Source organism: Arachis stenosperma, chromosome 4, assembly GCF_014773155.1.
Source record: "Arachis stenosperma cultivar V10309 chromosome 4, arast.V10309.gnm1.PFL2, whole genome shotgun sequence".
Classification (NCBI taxonomy): domain Eukaryota; kingdom Viridiplantae; phylum Streptophyta; class Magnoliopsida; order Fabales; family Fabaceae; genus Arachis; species Arachis stenosperma.
The window spans coordinates 698,091-718,293 of NC_080380.1; the positions used below are offsets into that span (position 1 = coordinate 698,091).

At 35.8% G+C, this 20,203-nt stretch overlaps 2 protein-coding genes across 2 annotated transcripts; one reads left to right on the top strand and one right to left on the bottom strand.

Annotated features, from left to right (window-relative positions):
• The first annotated feature begins 5,921 nt into the window (after nucleotides 1-5,921).
• On the top strand, nucleotides 5,922-7,073 carry LOC130973399 (ethylene-responsive transcription factor 3-like). The gene has a single exon (XM_057897896.1). The coding sequence runs from the start codon at nucleotides 6,177-6,179 to the stop codon at nucleotides 6,795-6,797; it is 621 nt and encodes a 206-aa protein (XP_057753879.1). The 5' UTR covers nucleotides 5,922-6,176; the 3' UTR covers nucleotides 6,798-7,073.
• Nucleotides 7,074-8,592: 1,519 nt separating this feature from the next.
• On the bottom strand, nucleotides 8,593-12,277 carry LOC130973398 (uncharacterized). The gene is made up of 4 exons (XM_057897895.1): nucleotides 11,754-12,277; nucleotides 11,575-11,652; nucleotides 9,112-9,284; nucleotides 8,593-8,987 (listed from the first exon to the last, which is right to left on the bottom strand). The coding sequence occupies exons 1-4, from the start codon at nucleotides 12,043-12,045 to the stop codon at nucleotides 8,793-8,795; spliced, it is 738 nt and encodes a 245-aa protein (XP_057753878.1). The 5' UTR covers nucleotides 12,046-12,277; the 3' UTR covers nucleotides 8,593-8,792.
• Nucleotides 12,278-20,203: the final 7,926 nt, after the last annotated feature.

The following is a 20,203-nucleotide window of genomic DNA, read 5'->3' on the forward strand; positions in this document are numbered from 1 at the left end:
TTTATTTATGAGCAAAAGTTTCACAAACTTTGGTAGCATCTAGAATAACTTGCCAATTAAAATTATTCTGGTGTAAACTATTTGGATTTCCTTTAAATAGATTATATTTTTCGGCAAGAGACTAATTACTTTTAAATTATTTATCAGAACCCACGCATATTGAAAATTAATTGATCCATGGAAGACTAATTACGTTTTTCAAATTCTCATGTTACAAAACCTCGTCGGTATAAAAGATTTAAATCCAAAATATTTATACAACTAACAACTTCAAATATTATGCAATTCTAGTAATTATACAAACAACTCAAATAAAACACCACAATGAATGTTAAATTTGATCAGTTAAGCATTGAAAATAAAAAATAAAGGTACAAATAAAGACAATAAGCATTTCTCTTAAGCGGTACTGTGGTACAAAGTACAAACTACATTGTCACTTGCATAACATACTTTTTTTAGCATAAAATAATAACAGCACAATATTTAAGAAAAATGATGTTTGCATTATTTTTGTTTTGATCTCTTTTGTATCTGTTTTACGGTATTAAAGACTAACTTTTAATCTTATTTTACTTCCTACCAGCCATTTTAATGCGCAGCAAAAATTATGCACATAAGATTATTCATGATTTATACAATAAAAAATATTAAAAAATTATCAAAAATTATTATTTTTATTATTATTTAATTATTAATTCAATTTTTTTAATTTAATTTATTTAGTCTAATAATTCAATATACTTTATTCTATATTTTTAAATATTAATAACTAATTAATAGTCAAAAATAAATTATTCTAATAACATTCTAATATTTCTCTTATAGAATATCGTGCTTCATGAATTTAGATTCCTTTTTTCTTTAGTGTTCCTTTACATGGTACGTAAATGTTAAAACAATGGAAGATTTCTTTGATTCTTATCTCGTTTGTGAATTATATATTTTTCTTAAGTTAAAAAGATTCAATAAGTTTAATTAATGTCATTACCAAAATTAGATTAGATTGTATTTATCATGAATTGGCACTACAATTAATTGATACCTGATAAGTATTGTAAATTTGTAATACTATGATGGCAAGTAGCATCATGGAAGATGAATTCCAACAGCAAGAAAAACTGGCAATGTGGTCGCACAAGGAGACTGTTAGAGTATAAGTAAGATTAATTAAAATCAGTTAGTATTATTTATATTTATATAGTATATTTGTATATTTATTATAGAATTTTATGTTTTTATTGTTTTGATTTTTTTAATATATATATATATATTCTTATACATTGTATCTTTAGAACTTACTCAATAATACATCATACTTGTTTTTATTTTAATCTCTTATTTTTAACATGGTATCAGAGTCATAGTATCCTTTTTGAGGAGGATAGGTTATTTTTCTTCGATAAAATCATTGTATTTTTCATACTTTTTTTCTGTACTATTTTTTTTTCTTTTCTTTTGTCAATACTTTGATGATGTCTCACTTCATCAATTAGTTCATTCACTACTTACTTATTCTCATGGAAAAACCATATGTTTTTCGACACCTGCCGATAGTTTGCCATCTTTTCAGCAATTTTTTGGCAGTTGGCCACTCTTGCGACAATTTCGTCTGAGCTTTTTTTGCGGCAGTTTCGTCTGCGCTTCCTTATGGCAATTTCCTCTGCGCTTCCTTCTGACAGTTCCATCTACACTTTCTTCTAATAGTTCTGTCTGCACCCATTCTATTAGTTCCTTTTTTCTTTCTTTCTCTTCATGAGAACTCGTTCATAGTTCTTTTTTTTCTCCTCCCGACAATTTTCGGTCTTGTTTCACTCACCTTCCCGACCTTTTCCTTCGTCACAGACCATATCATTGTCTTTGTCTCATCGCCACGAGTACACAGAGCCCGGCCCCGTCGTAAAAAACTTCCAGACGCGCCACCGCAAGGTCACTGTCCGCATCCATTGTTTTCCTCTCCAGAAGCTTCCAGAACCGTTAGATCTTCAGCGACAATCAACGATAGATCTAGGAGCATCTACGTGTCGAGCCTCAGCGCCTTCCACCGACATGTGTGTAATCCGGCCCGACCTGCTGGTTGACCTGCGTGCCACCTCACTTGACAGCGTGTCTTTTCCACACATGGTACGGGACTGAGACATGGGAGTTAGTGGGGCGGCTACTTGGTGCCAGGCCTACTGCAGTTCAGCAGCAAGGTGCGTAGAGGAAGGGGTCTTTCTCCCTCAAGCTGGCATGGCTTTAGGAGCAACTCCGGCAGATGCCCGATATCGATGATCTAGACACTCTCCGACAGTACACGAGGTGTTACATACTTTTGATGATTAGGGGTTACCTGATGACCGACAAGTCAAACAATTAGGTCCATCTCCGATGGCTGTCACTGCTTGATGACTTTTAGAGGTGTTGTTCTCTATCTTGGGGTTTCGTGGTGCTTACATGGATGTACCACTCGCTATGCTCTGCAGCACATCCAGCCACCACAGACATTACAGGATGCACTCTGCTACTAGTCTCTTGGATATATCAGAAATTTTTCTAATAGTGTCCACCCGAGCGACTAGTTTATACGTATCCCATGGCTGTGAGGTAACTGTTATTTATGGTTTTCTTCTTCTTCTTCGTTTATATAATTCGATATGATGTGCGATAAATTGAGTCTTTGCTATTCTTGTGAATGTCCACAGGTTGATAGGTATGACGCAACAGAGTAAGGACCAATACGAGTAGAGAGTCCTCCGATGGCATCAGGCATTGGATCAGTTATAGTTAGATGACATAAGCGAGCTTCTTTTATTCAGTTATGAAAATATGAATTATTTATCATGTTTTACCACCTGTTACTAATTATTATCTTGCAGCAACCTCGACACCTTATTGTATGACTCCTCCCAATCACCATGTTCTACGCAATAGCCTTTTGTTTCACCATCCAGACCTTTATGAATGAGGGTTTGAAGTGATAGCTTTGCCTAACTGCACCTTGTAGAACCGGGATGCTGACGGATGGATTGGATTGTATCAATGGCAAGATGACATTGCAGATGAGACTGCTGTCCAACTGTCGATGATCTTGAGACATGTTGGGTGCTAAACACATGTGCGGTCCTCCAACCCTACGCACCTCTCTAACGAAATATCACATACATGGTTGGCATTTAATCCAAATATAACATTCATAAATGAGAAAATACATCACGATAAACTTGAACTCACCAATATCCGAGATTTTGTCGGAAAGCAACACTGAGACTTCAAGGACAGCCTGTTGCATATTGGCAGCAACGCACCTCGTATTTTAATTGATCCGACTCCACAACTCAGTGCACATCACTTCTGCGAATGCTGTAATTCTTTACACCATACATCACTGCATCTCTTTTTTTGAACCTATGGCTAACTCAAAACTCCACAGCACCGTTTAAGTTGTAATCGTTTTCACCCGTGTTAGAAAATCAAGTTGTCTCGTGCATCGTGTCTAGATTCAATGTATGATGGTGACTGGGTACAACTGATAAGGCCGAAATTGGGTGCGGGGCGGACAGAAGATACCGAACTATGGCTCAACTGATGTCTTTGGTACAAACTTCTCCTCTTCCTCATCTTCAGAATAACCACTGCTGTTGCTATCCGCAACATACTCTTCGTCAGAGTTCTCGCCATCAACGTCTATGCCTTTCACTGAACTAACAACGTGTATCGATGGTGGTGCGAAAGGAGTATCGTCCTACACAAAATTCGACTGGCCAAATCCACCGCCACCGACATCACCTACCACTGCAGAAAGTTCTATCACTTGTTCTGCCATGATTCTCCCATGGATATCAAACATGAGATGCACATGCTCGTCGCCATGGAGCCAAAACAGATGAAATCGAAAGACTACATCTCCTATCGATGCTAGCAACCGATACCCCACACTTCCGATCTCTTTTCTCCTGCCACCACCAACGTTATTCAACTCTGACAAAGAACTTACTCGCCGGATACGCAATAGAATAGAATTCTCGCACTCAAATATCACGCCAGTATCATTGTTTCTCATATGACAATTGGGATACACACTTATAACCACATTTTTGCTACTACTAGACATTCTGACTTATTTTTTGGAAGAAAAATGGAAGAAAAGAAGAAGTGAAATATTTGTGAAGAATACAAAGAGTTGCACATCTTTTTATAAGTGTTGAGAATTTGTCGGAATGTATCTCGTTTACAGTAACGTTATATATCTTCACCTATCTCATTTATAGTATAAACGAAAAATATACAACCTTATTTCATTTCCACTGTAAACGAAATAAGAAATATGATGAATTTTGATAAAAATATTATAAATTATATATTTTAAAAAATAAAATATTTTTTACTTATTTAAAAAAAATTCTCTTTAATAAATACAACATTAATTTTATATTTTCGTAAATAAATTTATTAGTATTTTGAATACCCGTGAGTATAAATAGTGCGTTTATTCTGTTAAAATTATAGGGTATAGATGTATATATACATATATTCTCTTTAGTTGAATACAAAAGTGACATGTGGATCTATGCTAATAATTGGGGGGACAACTTGATCATCTTTTTGAGCAGCTTACAGTGTTTGTAGGACTCGTTTATATAGTTCTATATTGAAGCTAAGCTGGTGGAAAGAAATATCATGGATGTGCTTATCATTGTTGGGCTATTATTTTGTTATTGAAATATTGTGTGGGTTTCATCACTTAAATCAAAATGCTGTTGGATATCACTTATTTTTGGATCATATTAACTGATGCTATGCATATCACTTTTTTTTAATTTTTTTATGCCATATGTATTTATATTTATGAATGTAAAAATTATATTTTGTATAAATATAAATTCTAATTTATTATGATATTTTATTGAATAAGTACTTATGTAATAACAATTATGTTATATTATAATTTTTTATCATAATAATATAAATTTTAAATTTATTGTAGAGTCAAAATATAAAGTGTATATTACATTGTAACATTTAAATTAATATAAAATATTGAAAAAAGATTTATTAGGTTGTTTGAATCAACAAAATAAAATAAATATAACAGCAATACAATTGTTTCAAGAGACTTGTGTAAAAAACTAATATTAATATGCATTTACAGATAAAGAAATTTTAAATGAGTTTAATTCTCTTCAATTCTAAAAAAATTATGCTTCGAGTTAAAAAATTATGGCTTATAAATAAAGCGGATTTAAACAGATTAACTCATTTAATTCGCTAAGTTAATTTAATTTTTTTTCACTTAACTTAAAATTTTGAAGTATAAAATTTTTAATTTGAAATTTAAATAGATATAATTTACATGAATGATTAAATTTAAGATTTAATTATTTTGTTGGTCTTTATAATTTTATAAAATTTTCAATTAAGTTTCTATACTTTTTTTTCTTTTTAATTGAGTTCTTGTATCAATTTTTTTTTCAATCAGATAAATATTAAAAGAATTAGAAAATATTAAAAAAATAAATTGACATAAAGACAGCTTAAATTTTCATTTGAGACTCCATTATTACTGCTGATTGCTAAACATGGACTGCTTTCTCTTTTTTTTTTTTTTTTCTATTAACAAAATCCAAACATTTGAGATCCAATTTATTATTTGAAACCTCCAATCCAATGCTGCCACAACCCAATCTAAAAATTCACCAACTAACGCTAGCAATAGATAGATTTGGCTCAGCCACAGCCACCATCACCTAGACAAACTCTGACACCAATTTCTATTTGTCGATCTAACAGTGAACCAAAAAGAATATCTGTATATCTATACCAATTTGCATTGGTACCGTAGAGCGACCCAAAAGTTATTTACCTGCTAGGCACACGTTGCTGGCAATGATTCTACAAAGGATAAGGGCAACGTTGTCATTTTCCAAGTTATAAAATCCATGCTCAATGCTCCAAAAGCAATCCGACCCCATCTCTCATTCCGGAGAGAGCAAACTTTTAGTAAGAGAAAGAAAGAAGTACCGACCGCGAGAGAGAGAGAGAGAGAGGGGGGACAAAGAGAGAGAGATGGAGAAGCAAGATTAAGAGATTCCCCTTGGTGGTGGCTACTGGCTGGTGTGGTGTGAGCTTCTGCTTCTTCTTCTGCTTCTCCACTCATATTCTTCCCCTCAAACCCTCTCTCTTTTCACATAACACCCATGCCCCGAGCCAGACCCACCGATCCACCAACCAAAGCACCATCATCGATAAACCCTAACGAACCAGCGACCCAAACCCGTTTTCGCGGTGTCCGAAAGAGACCATGGGGCCGCTTCGCCGCCGAGATCAGAGACCCATGGAAGAAGTCCCGGGTCTGGTTGGGTACCTTCGACACCGCCGAGGCTGCAGCCCGGGCCTACGACGCCGCCGCCCGCTCCTTCCGCGGGCCCAAAGCCAAGACCAACTTCCCCCTCCCCGGCCCACCCGAGCCCGCCTCCGATCTCATCATCTCCAAGTTCGATCCGGTCCAGGCCAGCCGCCCCACCAGCAGCGGCATGAGCAGCACGGTCGAGTCCTTCAGCGGCCCTAGGGTTTCCAATCCTCTTCCCTCGATGGTTCCCCGAAGGCCCGTGAACCCTATCGCACTTGAAGATTGCCACAGCGACTGCGATTCCTCCTCCTCCGTCGTTGACGACGATGATGATTGCGTCCTTACCTCTTCTTTCCGCCGCAAGCCTCTACCCTTCGATCTGAACCTCCCCGCGCCGGATGCCGACGATGTCGCAACCGCCGGAGATCTCGCCGCCGATGAGCTATGCGTCACTGCGCTGCGCCTCTGACAGCAAGCCGGTGATAGAAAATGACGGAAGAGAATCGATTTTTATTTTCTCTCTTTTTTTTTTTCTTTTAATTATAATTTTGAAATTTGCAATGAAGGGTTGCTGAGGCCTTTAAAATTTAAAAGGAAGAGGAAAGAAAGAAATTGGAGTATGATTTAGATTGTTTTTATGTTGTAGAATAGTTATTGTTGTCTTTGTTGTGTGATGCATCACAATCTGTGTTGTTGTAAGTTATTTGGATCCTTTTCTCTCATAACATATCTCTCTAGTTCTCTACTTCTTACATAGCATAGCCGCTAGATATCACAATTCTTCTTTTCTTTCTGTACATATTATTATTATGCCTAAATCAGATAGAAAAGAAAAGAAGCATAAATCAACTTTTCTATATTCATACATAGCATGCTATTTTTGTGTCACTCAATTGTCCAATTCATATGGATTTTCTCATGTGTGGGAGGGTTGAAATGCTATGCAGATTCTTGTTAGGAGGGTTCCCTTGGTAGGGAGTGAAAATGCAAATAGATAGAACCCACATAATCTAAATAGGTGTTTATTGATTTGAAAATAATAATCTGAGTAGTCAAGTTAACATACAAAATTCAATGATATTAGTAGGTATTGATACAAGAATGACGTTCACAAAAAAGGCATTTTCTTTAATACACCTCACTGCATCTAACTAATTTATTTCAATGTACCGTGGAGCTCTACAGTTTTCCCTTATTTCCACCTTCTTACGACCAATATCATGTTTTTCAAGTATAATCCATTAATGTTTCTATTAGAAAACGACGTTGGGCCTCTAGATATGGTTGCCAACGTAATGAGTATTTATGTTGATGTTATATAGCATATTAGTTAACCAAGTTGAGTTGGTGTGGCGGTTAGTTCACTAGTCCGTTTAAACAAGGGTCGGAATTTGAATCCCGCTTTGTGCATGCAATAACTCATTGGCCATGCTCACTCTGCCTTCTATATCACCCTTTTGCAATTGCCAAATTAGCTCATCCAGCTACACAAAAAACTTGCAATGTGGTCGATCACTGTAAAATAAAGTTCATTAAATCAGTACAAGCAAACATCCCAAAACTATCAACCAAATTAATATCAAAGTTCATGCAGCATTGGCAAACCCACTCTGAACTCGAACTACTGAAAGCATACTTTTAAGCAGCAATCGAAACCCACTTATATGATAGTAGCAGCAACCAAACAAAATCCTCTCTGGATTTTCCGTCGTCCCTGATTCTTGCATAACAGCATGCACTCTACATTCGTATCTAGAGTACTCGAATTTTCTCCTCCTATTACCTTCACTTGCATTGCTAGTCGAGCCCACGAACTTTACAGTCTTCCTCCCTCTAACACATCACTAAGAATTTGAGGATTGATCTGCATCACTCATGGTTTGCTTCATGTTCTAAGACTAGCTACTTCTGTTAAGTTACCTAATGGGATCAATTCGAATATCAACATCGTTTTGATTATTAGGCAGGAACTTAGGGTTGTAAACAAATCGTTACCATCTATCTTAGCCAAGTGCAGGCCAGCTCAAGAACCTAACATGACATGTCAACAAAATCCTGCAAGGCTTACTTGAGACATTCACACAAGGGTCAATATGTCTAACGGAGCTGAAATTCAAGAGCCAATTTGTCATTTTTTAATCGATAGGATGTGAATTGTCCAAATTGAAAATGAATAGGAACCGAAATGGAATTTTACTTAGAAAATTTAGAAATTAGAAAAATGAACAGGAAAATTATTCAAAAGGATTTGTGAGTTGTAAGAATTTTGAACAAATTAAAACTTATCACGGTTGGGCATTAGATAATTGATCAAGGAAAAAACTAGTAATGTTTTTGAAAGGTGTAACCGCAATTCAACTCAATAAGTAAAAAGTAAAGAGATGATGAAGCAAATTTCTCTTCGACATTGACAATATTTACAAACTAGCAAAGGATATTTACATGAAGCTCAACATAAGATGGCTCAAACAGAAGGACTGGATCTAAGAACCCTCTCAAGCTTCTCAGCTTTGGTGTAATCCGTGTCTGTAAGTGGTCCAGCGGGAAAAGGTGTGATTTCCACAGTGAGATGAGGAGTTGGGAGCTCATCAAAGAGTGCTCTCACGTTGTTGCAGCAAACGCTTTCTCCATGAGCACTTTCCCTCCGGATTTGACAACCCTAGAATGATTTTGCAAGATGTCAGAAAACTCAATTGTGCAGAGGAGGGGGTGGGGAAAAAGAAAAAGGAAAGACAGTCCTAATAGAAACAGAATTTATGTCAAGCGAAAGAAAGATGCAATACCTTGTGAGATGTAGCATCAACAAAGTGATCGTCTTCTGATAATAAGGATGCAATAGCTTTAAGAAGACGCCGCCCCTCGAACTTCGATGGAACTCTATAGTTCCTTCTAAGTGTACCCTTTGTTGTAGGATGCCATTTGCTCACAAATTTTCTTCCATTAACTCCTTCCTTTGCTGATCAAATAACAAACAGATATAACTGATTCACTGTTATTGAAAACAAGTCTATTGAAACAATAATACCAATAACGGAATATAAAGCATAGGAATCCAAAATTAGTATTAGATTAATGATCATTGATGGCAAACAATCCCTATCACAATGTAATGGTGTGTTTGGTTTTAGAAAATGTGTTTCGCTTTCAATATTAAGTACAAAAATGTCATCTTATTTACATCGTGTTTCTTCTTTTTAGAACTTTTTGAAAAGATACAGTGAACACAAATTATCTTGTTTTCCTCGATTCATTGAATAAATACTATTTAGTACTATTAAAAATAGTAATAGAAACTTAAAATACATTCCAAAACTAAACATACTGTAAGTATCTAGCATTAATTCTATTCAATGCACTGAATCACAGAAGCCAGTCCAGGACGTATGCACAGGATTCATCATGTGTAACTGTGTACAACTATTTATTTCCACGTTACATTGATTTTTCTCGAGTTAAAATCATTATGCAACTGGAGATGATATGAACAACAAATAAATTAATGCACATAGAAACAGTATGAAGCATGAAGCATGAACATGACTCCTTGATGGGTGCAGAGTTAGAAAAATTAATGCACATAGAAACACTTCTCACAGATATGGCTAATCAAGTTAGAAGGGTATGTCCAATTTCTGCCCCAACTGTAGCTAGAACATGGTAAAAGTTAGCGAGTGAGGGAGGTGCACCTAATGAAAAGCTTCTTTTAAAAACCCTTCAGATTTTTTTCATACCAATATCTAAGCTTCATTTTGTTTCCAAAATCAAATTAATGGCCAATTTTTAGGTATTTCTAGTCCCCCAGCCATTTTTCTTCCTTCAGTTCAAGCACCACAAACATAAGAAGTAAAAGATTATATTACGAAGCAATGGACAAATATTTGATTTAAGAAAAATTGACTACAACAGAACCATATGCAATGCAGGTATATAAGGAATTTTATTATTTGAGAACAGGCGTGTCTGGATAAACTATAAGGAAGGGGTTAGGAAAAACTACAAAAAGTGATTCTAAGAAATCAGTCAGAAACCTGCTTCTCTATAAATTGAAAAAAATAAATAAATAAGAAAAAAAGAAATGCTATTTTCAATCACAGAGGCGAAAAAGGTTCATCTTATAATGACAGGATACACATGTAGAGATTATGTCACCTGTTATTAAGGTTAGCTCAAAAGGGGGGAGACAGAGGATTTAGCAAAAGAGGTTTACCGAACAAAGAAATGGGATGGGATCATGGTATGTCTTATAAAGGATGGAGATGCAAGGATACTAAAACGCAAGCTTCCACCATTGCTTTCTTGATTATTAATAAAATTTACATGATTTCCTAATCTTGTACTAGATTACAGTCATAGCATTCAAAATTTGTCAGTAGTTCAGTACCTATAACTTGACAGATCTCCATCTTTGGTAGTTCAGTTATCTGCGGAACCAAGCATGTCTTCTAGAAGAATTGAATCAGCCTTCTATGGTATGATAACATTATTATCATCCATAAATGACTATTCCCAATTAGTATTACTATTAACTTTTATGAATATACCCCATTTCCATAAACTTAAACTGCATGTTTATTTAAACTAGTCACACAAACCTGATCATGGTATGCCAATCAATTTTGATCATTCAAAGAGTACTTCCACAAGAACTACTTTACAGGAGTATACAAATCAATGACTTTTACTTCGCGTCTTCACTAACCAAATGATTAAAAAGTAAATTAGGGGAAAAGTATAACCAACTTAACAAATAAGAGTCCTCTAAAAGTAAGCCTGATTCTAAAGTACGAGTATATTTACACTTAGATATAAAGCAACAGAATCTTTAGCATGTTTGGAAGATTCAATTATTCAAAGGAACAACCGGATCGAAATGCAAGAAAGGGAATGGAAATATGTGCTATCACTCCAATCCAGTTATACTCACTCCAATCCAGGCTTCAAATTACTTTTTGAGTGTGTGTGGTTCAAATATTACTTTGTTATAAATATTCCATTCCCATAGGAATCAAAGATACCCAAGGAGGAGGTGAGAATTAAAATGATGGTATTTTGATTCCCGGGAATCAAACTTGCTTACAAATAGCTTTTCAAACTTTGAACCAAATGTGGGAATATGATATTCCCATCTTAAAATTCCTAGGAATTATTTATAATTCCTTTTGAAACCAACTTCAATTAAATAAAGTCATCCCCCTCCTTTGCAATCCTTTCAAACAGGGTATAAAAAGGAAACAGCTCAATCAGACCTGGTTTTCCAAGTATAGTCTGTGTCCATTTAGAGAACCCTAAATCAGCAGAATCATTGACGTCACTGATTTCCAAATCTGGATCAGACACAAAAAACACAACCAATAACAAAATAAGCACTCATCCCCAAATGGCAAAGAGCTATTATACTGAAAGAGTGTCAAAAAAGTGAAGAGACCTGAGACAAGTGGATTGGCATGAGATCCAGCGAGTCCAGCCTTGAGGAGGGCGTAGAAGATGCAGAGCCTGCCGAGCCAGAGGACTGGAGTCTCGATCAAAGAGGCGCGGGAGGGTGCGGTCTTGGTCTTGTTGGAGTTGATGGTGGGAAATAGTGAGGTGTTGAATCGTCTTAGGGAAATGGAGGGAGGGAAGAGGGTTTTGGGAAGCAGAGTTGAAGGGGTGAGAGTGTGAAAGATGATGGATTGTTGAAGAGGAGAAGCGAAAGTGATGTGGACAACCGACAGAGGCATCTCTGATTTCTGATTAGGGTTACAACTTACAACTCTACCGGAACCCTATCCGCTCAAGTTAACACCTTTCTTATACCTTCACTTTTACGGTCCGTAATAATTAAAATGAGTAATCTCGGAAATACCCGCCATGAAAACAAGGTTTTACGGGAATAGAGATCCGTTATAAAGATGAAACGGAGATTTGCCGTCCTTGTGGACTACCGTGATATCGTGATAGTCTGATAGTGATAGAGACCTGCCTCTCCCTATAAAGGGGAGATAAGAAGGGAGGGAAAGAGGTCTTCGTCTCACCGAGGGCTACTAAATTCTCATGATATAAAATTTTAATAATTTTTTTTTCGTGTGTCAAAGGATAAAAAGAAAAAAAAGGAAACACATTAAATTTTTTAAGGCTCATTCCATTCTAATTATTGTATTATATGATATTAGATACTGCATACTTAGTCAAGGCATTGGCAATTTAGTTAGCATTTCTTTGAATTAGATTGAGTTAGGTTTTAATTTTAATTTAATTTTTTTTATTTTAATCACTAAATCATTATCTAAATTTTTTATTTAGTTGTTCTTACCATTAACAAGAATAAAAGTATCTAAATAATTTGTTTTGCAAGTGAGTTCTCTAAACCAGCTTTCCATATTTAAATTAGTCTTCATCAGATTGTAAAAAGTTTAAAAAATAATAACATGTAGTAAAGAACCAGTACAATTCCGTAACCAAAAGTAATTACAATCACACAACACACACCTAAAATTAGTAGATTCACCAAATTTATTAGTATCACATTTGACTTTAACCAAAAATTAAATAGGTAGAGACCAAAAAAACAGCAAATAAGGAGTAGACACATAATACATAGATAAAAATTTATGAAGTTCATATTGAAAAACATGTATAAAAACTATAATCTTGCCCATTCTCTATGGATTTGTTGGATTAAAAACAGGGACGGAGCTAGATAAAATATTAGAAGGGGGCAAAAAATATTTACACAATAAAATAAGACTAAAATAACATTTTAAGGGGGGCTAAATTAAAATTTACATATAATTTACATGTAAAAAATTAAAATTAGGGGGGGCCGTTGCCCCCCTTTCCTTATACCTGGCTCCGCCCCTGATTAAAAATATTATTGTTAGGATCTCTCCAAATCCACCAAGTAGTTTTCGAGAAGAGGAAGGTATTAGAATTTATGTCCCTGCACAACCAGTTATCTAACTGTTGACCATCAACTTCTAAATTCAAACTATACCAGATAACTTTGGCTTTGGGGCACTCACGAAGACAGTAAAAAATTATTTCAGGTTCCGTATTACACCAAGGGCATAAATCAGAGCTTCCCAAACATCCATGAAAAAGAAAAGCAGCAGTGGGAATTACATCATGAATACATAGCCAAATGAGAATTTTGAACTTTCTGAAAATTCGGATCCGCCATAACCAAAGCCAATTGGTCTGCTCCTCCCAACCGAAAATACATTTACAAAGTCACAAGTAGTCATTTTTAAAAGAATAAATATTAGAAGGAGTTGCTGACCATCTCCAACCAATCCCCTCGCCTATTTGATAGTCTGAATGATAAGAAAGAATACTCTGTTTTATAAGGTCAGGTAAGGAAGTGTAGCACCTCTCAAGCTTCCACTGTCGATCCACCCAAAAATCACTAATATTACTCTCAAAATCATAAATATGAACATACGGCACTTCTTTAGTTAAGGGACCTTTCATTTTCCATTTTCCAAACTAAAAGGATTGGTTAAGAGAACCAATATTCTACGTGAAACCATTTCTCAAAAAATTAAAGGCCTTGCAAATACTCCTCCATACATGAGAAGCATTTTTGGAAGGCATAAAGTGACTATTATCAAACTTTTTGAGGTATCTATGAGAAATTAGTTGGACTAAAACTTGTTCGGACAGTTAAAGAGCTGCCAAATTAGCTTCCCTATCAGAACAACATTAACGCAAGCCAGATCTCTAATGTCAATCCCGTCAAATTTCTTTGGAGTGACAATTGTGTTTCAATTAGTCAGACTTAAACCCCTTCCATCAACCTTCTACAAAAAAAGCCGCATCATAAAAGTAATCTTATCAGATATATAAGAAGAGAACAAAGATACCTGCATTCAATAAGTTGGGATGGAGGCCGCCACTAAATTAATGAGACAAAGTCTGTCACTTCTATTTAGAAGTCTGTCCTTTTAATTAGTAAGTCTTCTTTTGATCTTGTCCACAATACCATTAAAGAAGGCTCTAATAACTCTAGCATGGTAAAGATTAACCCTCCAAATATTTGCCCAAATTTTAGGTAATGCGAATAGAAGAGACACCCGTGAAAAATTCCTTCCTCCTGCTATTGACATTCTTAGAACTCTAATAAAATTTTAATATGATATTTGATTTTATTTATATAAAAAATCTAAAATTAAAATCCTAATTATTATTGCTTTGTTAGAGTTTGTTTGAATGTTATTAGTTGGTAGAAATAGATTTTTTTCAATAAAAAATTATTTTTATTTTTTTGTGTGTTTGACAAATTTTTAATAATAAAAAATTTTTAAAAACAAATCGATTATCGAATCGTTCAAATAGTTACTGATTTATTGGTTCAACTATAGTCCAATCGAAATAATTATTTTATAATAAAATAATAATTAAAATATAAACAAACATACTAAAATATAATTACAACCTAATATAACTCTTAAAATCATTCAAATTAAAAGATCAAAAAAATATTCTCATCAAATATTTATGTTATACAAATATAAATAATAAATTATATTCTCATCAAATAATTATGTTAATATGAGAGGTTTATCAGCACGAGACTTTGATCAAGATTCAGAAAAGCACAGGTAATAAATTTACATTATTATAACAAAATTTTCTTATCTTAAATTTAATACTCTTAATATATCTAGAGACAATTATTTATCATGAATATTAGATGTCGAAATTTATTTTGAGTCAATGAATCTTAGAGATAGAGATAGTGATACAATTAGAGCTGATAATAACATATCTTAAAAGGATAAATTTATGTTAAAACTCTCTTATTTTAAATTTAATACTCTTAATATATTTAGAGATAATTATTTATCATAAATATTAGATGTCAAAATTCATCTTGATTCAATATATCTTAAAGATATAATTAAGGCCGATAATAAAACATCCTAAAAAGATAAAATTAAAGTCATAATCTTCTGTAATCTTGACAAAAGTTAAGACTGAAAAATAAATATTTTGCATTAAAAAATCTTATATATAGATCTATGAAAAACTTAAAAAAAAATATATAATCATCCTATACGTGGAGTCTGTTACCTATAATTTGGAGGAGGATGCTGAGTTTTAGTAGAAAGGGGTACACTACTTCTTGCAAGGTAATTAGGCCATTTCTTGGAATGCTTTCAAGGTTGAAGTTTATAAAAAATACTTTTCAAACATGGTGAGGGCGGCTAAAGAACTGAAACTCATGCAACTAAAACAAGAAAACATGACTATGATAGAGTACACCAAATTGGCGGACTTGTCAAGTTCTTTGAAGTATGCCAAGGTACACTTGAGAGGTCCAAAGAATGAAAATGCATTAAGTACGAGAATAACCACTTTAAGAAAGTCTTGAATACTATAATGTGAAAATAGTAGGTTGTAGATAGGTTGTTGAACCATCACGTTTTAATTTTGGACTAATTAGTTTTTGAAAAAAAAATATTAATTTTATCTTTTATGATGATAAACAGTGAATATGTTATATTTTTTTATTAATTTATCACGTGAAATTTAATAGTAATACTTATATATATTGTTAAGTCTATTTATGAAAGATTGTTACATAGATAATGATTTTTGGAGCCAAACTTTACTTAATTTAGTAGGATTTATGATAAACAAAATGCAATTGATAAAAATTATATAAAAATTCAAAAAATAATAAATGATTCTTTATCCAAAACTATATGGTTTTCATGCTCTTGTGACAGCAAGGAAAAATACACTACTATAGACAACGAAATATGTAATACCCGGTCTAACCGAAATTAATTAAATAATGAGTTAAGTAGGAGCGAATATGGTTGGAAGATTTGGCCATTGGAATTTGATAATTTAAATATGATATTTGGATTCAGTGAGTTTTTCCGAGTCGGAAGACATAGTTTTCTGCGTAAAAGCGCGCAGTGGAATTTTGACCGGCAGTACTGGCTGAGACCTGTCTGGTACTGCAGCCGAGAAAATTGATTATGAGTAAATAAGATTAAGAAATGAGGAATTATAATTAGGGGAGGTAGAAATATTTGAAGTGCGATTTAAAGCGCTAATCTTAAAGGTTTTGGTCCAAAATTAGGCCAACGGACAAAAATAAGTGAACTGGGCCTAAGTGGGCCCAAGACCCAACATATATAAACATTAGTTATGAACATTTCAGCTCATTTTTACCCTAAAAGAGGAGTGTGGGGCGCTGATTTGAGAAGAGAGAAGAGAAGAGAGAAAACCTAACTCTCTTTGATCTTCAAACCACCATAACTTGAGCTACGGAGCTCCGATTGACGAGCCGTTTGCGGCCACGCGTCGCTCTTCTCATCCTCTACATTTCTATCTAAGTTTTGTGGTGAGTATTCCATTCATCTCTGCCCAGTTTTCGAATTTCCCCACTGTTACACGTTTTTAGGAAGTTAGTGTTGAAATCTTGTGATTTTGGGTGTTTAGGGACTCCAACATGAATTCTAAGTGAGTTCTATCCCTACTTCATATGGGCTGAGGTAAGAAGTGCTCAAACCCTTGTGATTTGTCATTTTTATGAGCCCTAGGTTGATGTATGTATGTGATATTGGTTATGTTAGTGTATTTGGTGATTTTGATGCACAATTGGGAGGTTGGTATTGCTTGTGGAGCTTTGGTGAGGCTTGGAGCTAAGAGTTGGTGGAGATTTCCATAGAAGGGGCTCAATTGATTTGGCTACAAGAGGTACGGTTTAAGTTTCATTTAAGTACCGTGTGGTGTGATGAGAATTCCTAGGCTAGATGCCCCTAGGATTAAGTTTGGATTGTGTAAATGGTTGATGCTAATATGCATAGTTGGTATGTAATGTGAATTGATGATTGGGTTGAGAATTGTGTGGCCTTGTATGCTTGGTGTATTGAAAATTTGATGTATTGGGTAATGAGTATTAATTTGTGGTTTATGTATTTAAATTGTGAAATTGGGCCGGAGGCCGTAAATTTTGGGCCGGAGGCCGGAAAGAGGTAAGGGAGGTAAGTTGATGTGTGCATTGTATGATGACACAAGTGATTGGATGAATTTCATATAATGAATATGCGAATGATTGGGTTGATTGTTGAATAATAAGGTTTGAGGAGTTGAAGGGTGAAATTATATAGATGAAGTATGTGTGGTTTTGGGTTGAGAAATATTATGTGGTCATATATGTGATTATGATTATTGATGCCTTGATGGTATGATGATGCATGAGAGGTATATATATTGTGATATATGCTTGAGGAATGATTAAGGTTGATTTGTGGGTGAAACCACGTGATAGTGATTATGATGTTGATTATGTATAATGATGGTTGATTGGAAATAGTATTGTTGGAAATTGAGATGAGGAAGGATGTATGACATGTTGATATGTTTGTAATTTAGCCATTTGCTTGAAATGGGTAAAGATGGTTATATGATGGTTTTGTGAATTGTGGTAATGTGTTAGTGTATGAGTTGAGGAGGCTTATTGTCGATTTTGATATACTTTGATCAATTTCAAAGAAAAGGGATGAAATTGGCATGTTTTGGTTGGTTTTGAAAAGAGTTGAAAATGGCTTGTTTTGAAAATGGCACTTTGTGGTTTTATATGAAAACATGGTTTTTTGGGCATACTTTGACGGGACATAACTTGGACTACGGATCTCTGTTTTGTGCCAAATTTGTTTAGAAATGAAATTGGATCCGGGATGTCCATGCCGTTCGAAGGACGGGTGAAAAACGATTTAAAATGAGGAAGTTATGTCCGTCGGAAGATTGAAGGTTGAATCTGTGAATTCTGCAGCTTTTAACTTAGAAATCTTTTTAGCAGAATGACCCTCCACGCGTAGGCGCACTTGGCGCGTACGCGTCGTTCTTCGAGAAGGCACCATCCACGCGAGCGCGTGGTGTGCGCATGCGCGTCGATGCGCTGCACCCAATGCCCAGCCATTTTCCCGAGAGTTGTGCCAGAGTTATACCAGTTTTGTGCCTGGGGCGCAAATGCACCCACGCGTACGCGTGGCTGACGCGTACGCGTCGTTGCCTATTTTTCAATCCGCGCGTCCGCGTGAATGGCGGGTATGCGCCGATGAAGTTTTGTGGCCATCCACGCGTGCGCGTGGAGTACGCGTATGCGTGGCCCTGTTTTCATCCCAAAGTTGACTTTTGAGTTTTAAACGCCAAATCTCATACTTTTAAGCCTCCGATCTCACCCCTTATGTATTAAATCATTATGATATGCCTATCAATGAGAAAAGAGTTAGGGGATGTGGTAACTTGCGAGTGAAGCAAGGGGAAAAGTTATGATCAATGATGATCAACGATGATTATATGAGATATGGAGGATGACGGTGGGAGTACCGTGTATGCCATGAGCCGAAGGGCTATATTTATTGATAAATGACTGGTTCTTGATTGAACCATGAGCCGGATGGCTGAGTTATTGCCGGGTCACGGCAAAGCCATTATTGATTATGGCTGAGTATAAATGCATATATGATTAATGAATGAATGTGTTAAATGGATAATAATGGAAAATGTTGAAATGTGATGTGTAACCCCGGGTAGTAGGCAGTGGCGTTGTCCACTTGCTCCGGGTATGAGACGGAAAGGGATGTTTATGATAAATGAGTTAATTATGGAGTTTTGAATGAATGTAACTCTGATACCTGGGTAGTAGTAAGGGTTGGGGTTCGTCCCACTTGCTCCAGGTTAATGTTTGAGATTTGATAACAATGAGGATCGATAATTTGAATTGAGATTGAATGAATATATGTTTGAGATACCTGGGCAGTAGCAAGGGTTGTGGCGCGTCCCACTTGCTCCGGGTTAATTTTTAAGGTACCTGGGCAGTAGCAAGGGTTGTGGCGCGTCCCACTTGCTCCGGGTTAATGTTTAAGATACCTGGGCAGTAGCAAGGGTTGTGGCTCGTCCCACTTGCTCCGGGTTAATGCTTAAGATACCTGGGCAGTAGCAAGGGTTGTGGTTCATCCCACTTGCTCCAGGTCAGAGATTGTGACGCCTGGGTAGTAGCCGCAGTAGTGGTTGTTCCACTGGCTCCAGGTTGAGCTGTTAAACACCCGCCTGGGTAGTAGCCGCAGTAGTGGTTGTTCCACTGGCTCTGGGCTGAGCGGGTAGTAGCAAGGGGGTTGTAGCTCAAACCTACTTGCTCCACAAGGGGTGTTTCTGTCCATGGTTAGCTACCAGGACGTGTCGGGTTGGCTATATAACCGACAGATGATATCATCAGCCATAGGGCAGGCATACATCATTTGCATATGTTTGAATTGTTTGGGTTTGCCTATTTGTTTTGGATTTCTATATCATATATGCTATGTTACCTGATTACATGCTACTTGTTCTACTTGTACCTTATTTGTGTATTACTTGTCTGTATTGCTTGTGTTTGTACAACTGAGAGATCCCTCATGATGGTGTTGGTGGATGTTGGGGGCTGTTCTTGATGAGATGAATTGATAATGCGATTGCATAATGATGATGATTTTTGAATGAGATCATTTGAGCCCCCTGGGTGGACGTAGTGATGTGATTTCACTAGCTCCAGGCGAGGGTATGATGTATTGATATAGAGTTGCTGAGGCAGAACAACTGGTAATGGTTTTGATTATGATCCTGAGTCTGATTCGTGAAAGAATCAGTGGATTGGGAAAACATGTGTAATATGAACTAGATTTAGTATCCCCTTACGTCAGATGCCTATTTATGGATTAGTGAGAATCTAGGCTGGATATTTGGTGAAAAGGAGTTTAGGATGCTTAGTGAGTCTTTATTGCAGTGCATTGTATTTATTTGGCACTTTTACCATACTGGGAACCCATGGGCCCGGGGTTCTCATTCCGTATATATCTCTTGTTTTTCAGATACAGGTTCAGGTGCTCAGAAGTGAGCTGC

Bases quoted from the DNA above. Each gene is read 5' to 3' on its own strand.
- LOC130973399 (XM_057897896.1), top strand. From the start codon at position 6,177: ATGCCCCGAGCCAGACCCACCGATCCACCAACCAAAGCACCATCATCG.
- LOC130973398 (XM_057897895.1), bottom strand. From the start codon at position 12,045: ATGCCTCTGTCGGTTGTCCACATCACTTTCGCTTCTCCTCTTCAACAA. The intron at 11,653-11,753 runs GTCTCTTCACTT...TGTCTGATCCAG, and splicing joins TGCCAATCCACTTGTCTCAG to ATTTGGAAATCAGTGACGTC. The intron at 8,988-9,111 runs GTATTGCATCTT...AAATCATTCTAG, and splicing joins TTGATGCTACATCTCACAAG to GGTTGTCAAATCCGGAGGGA.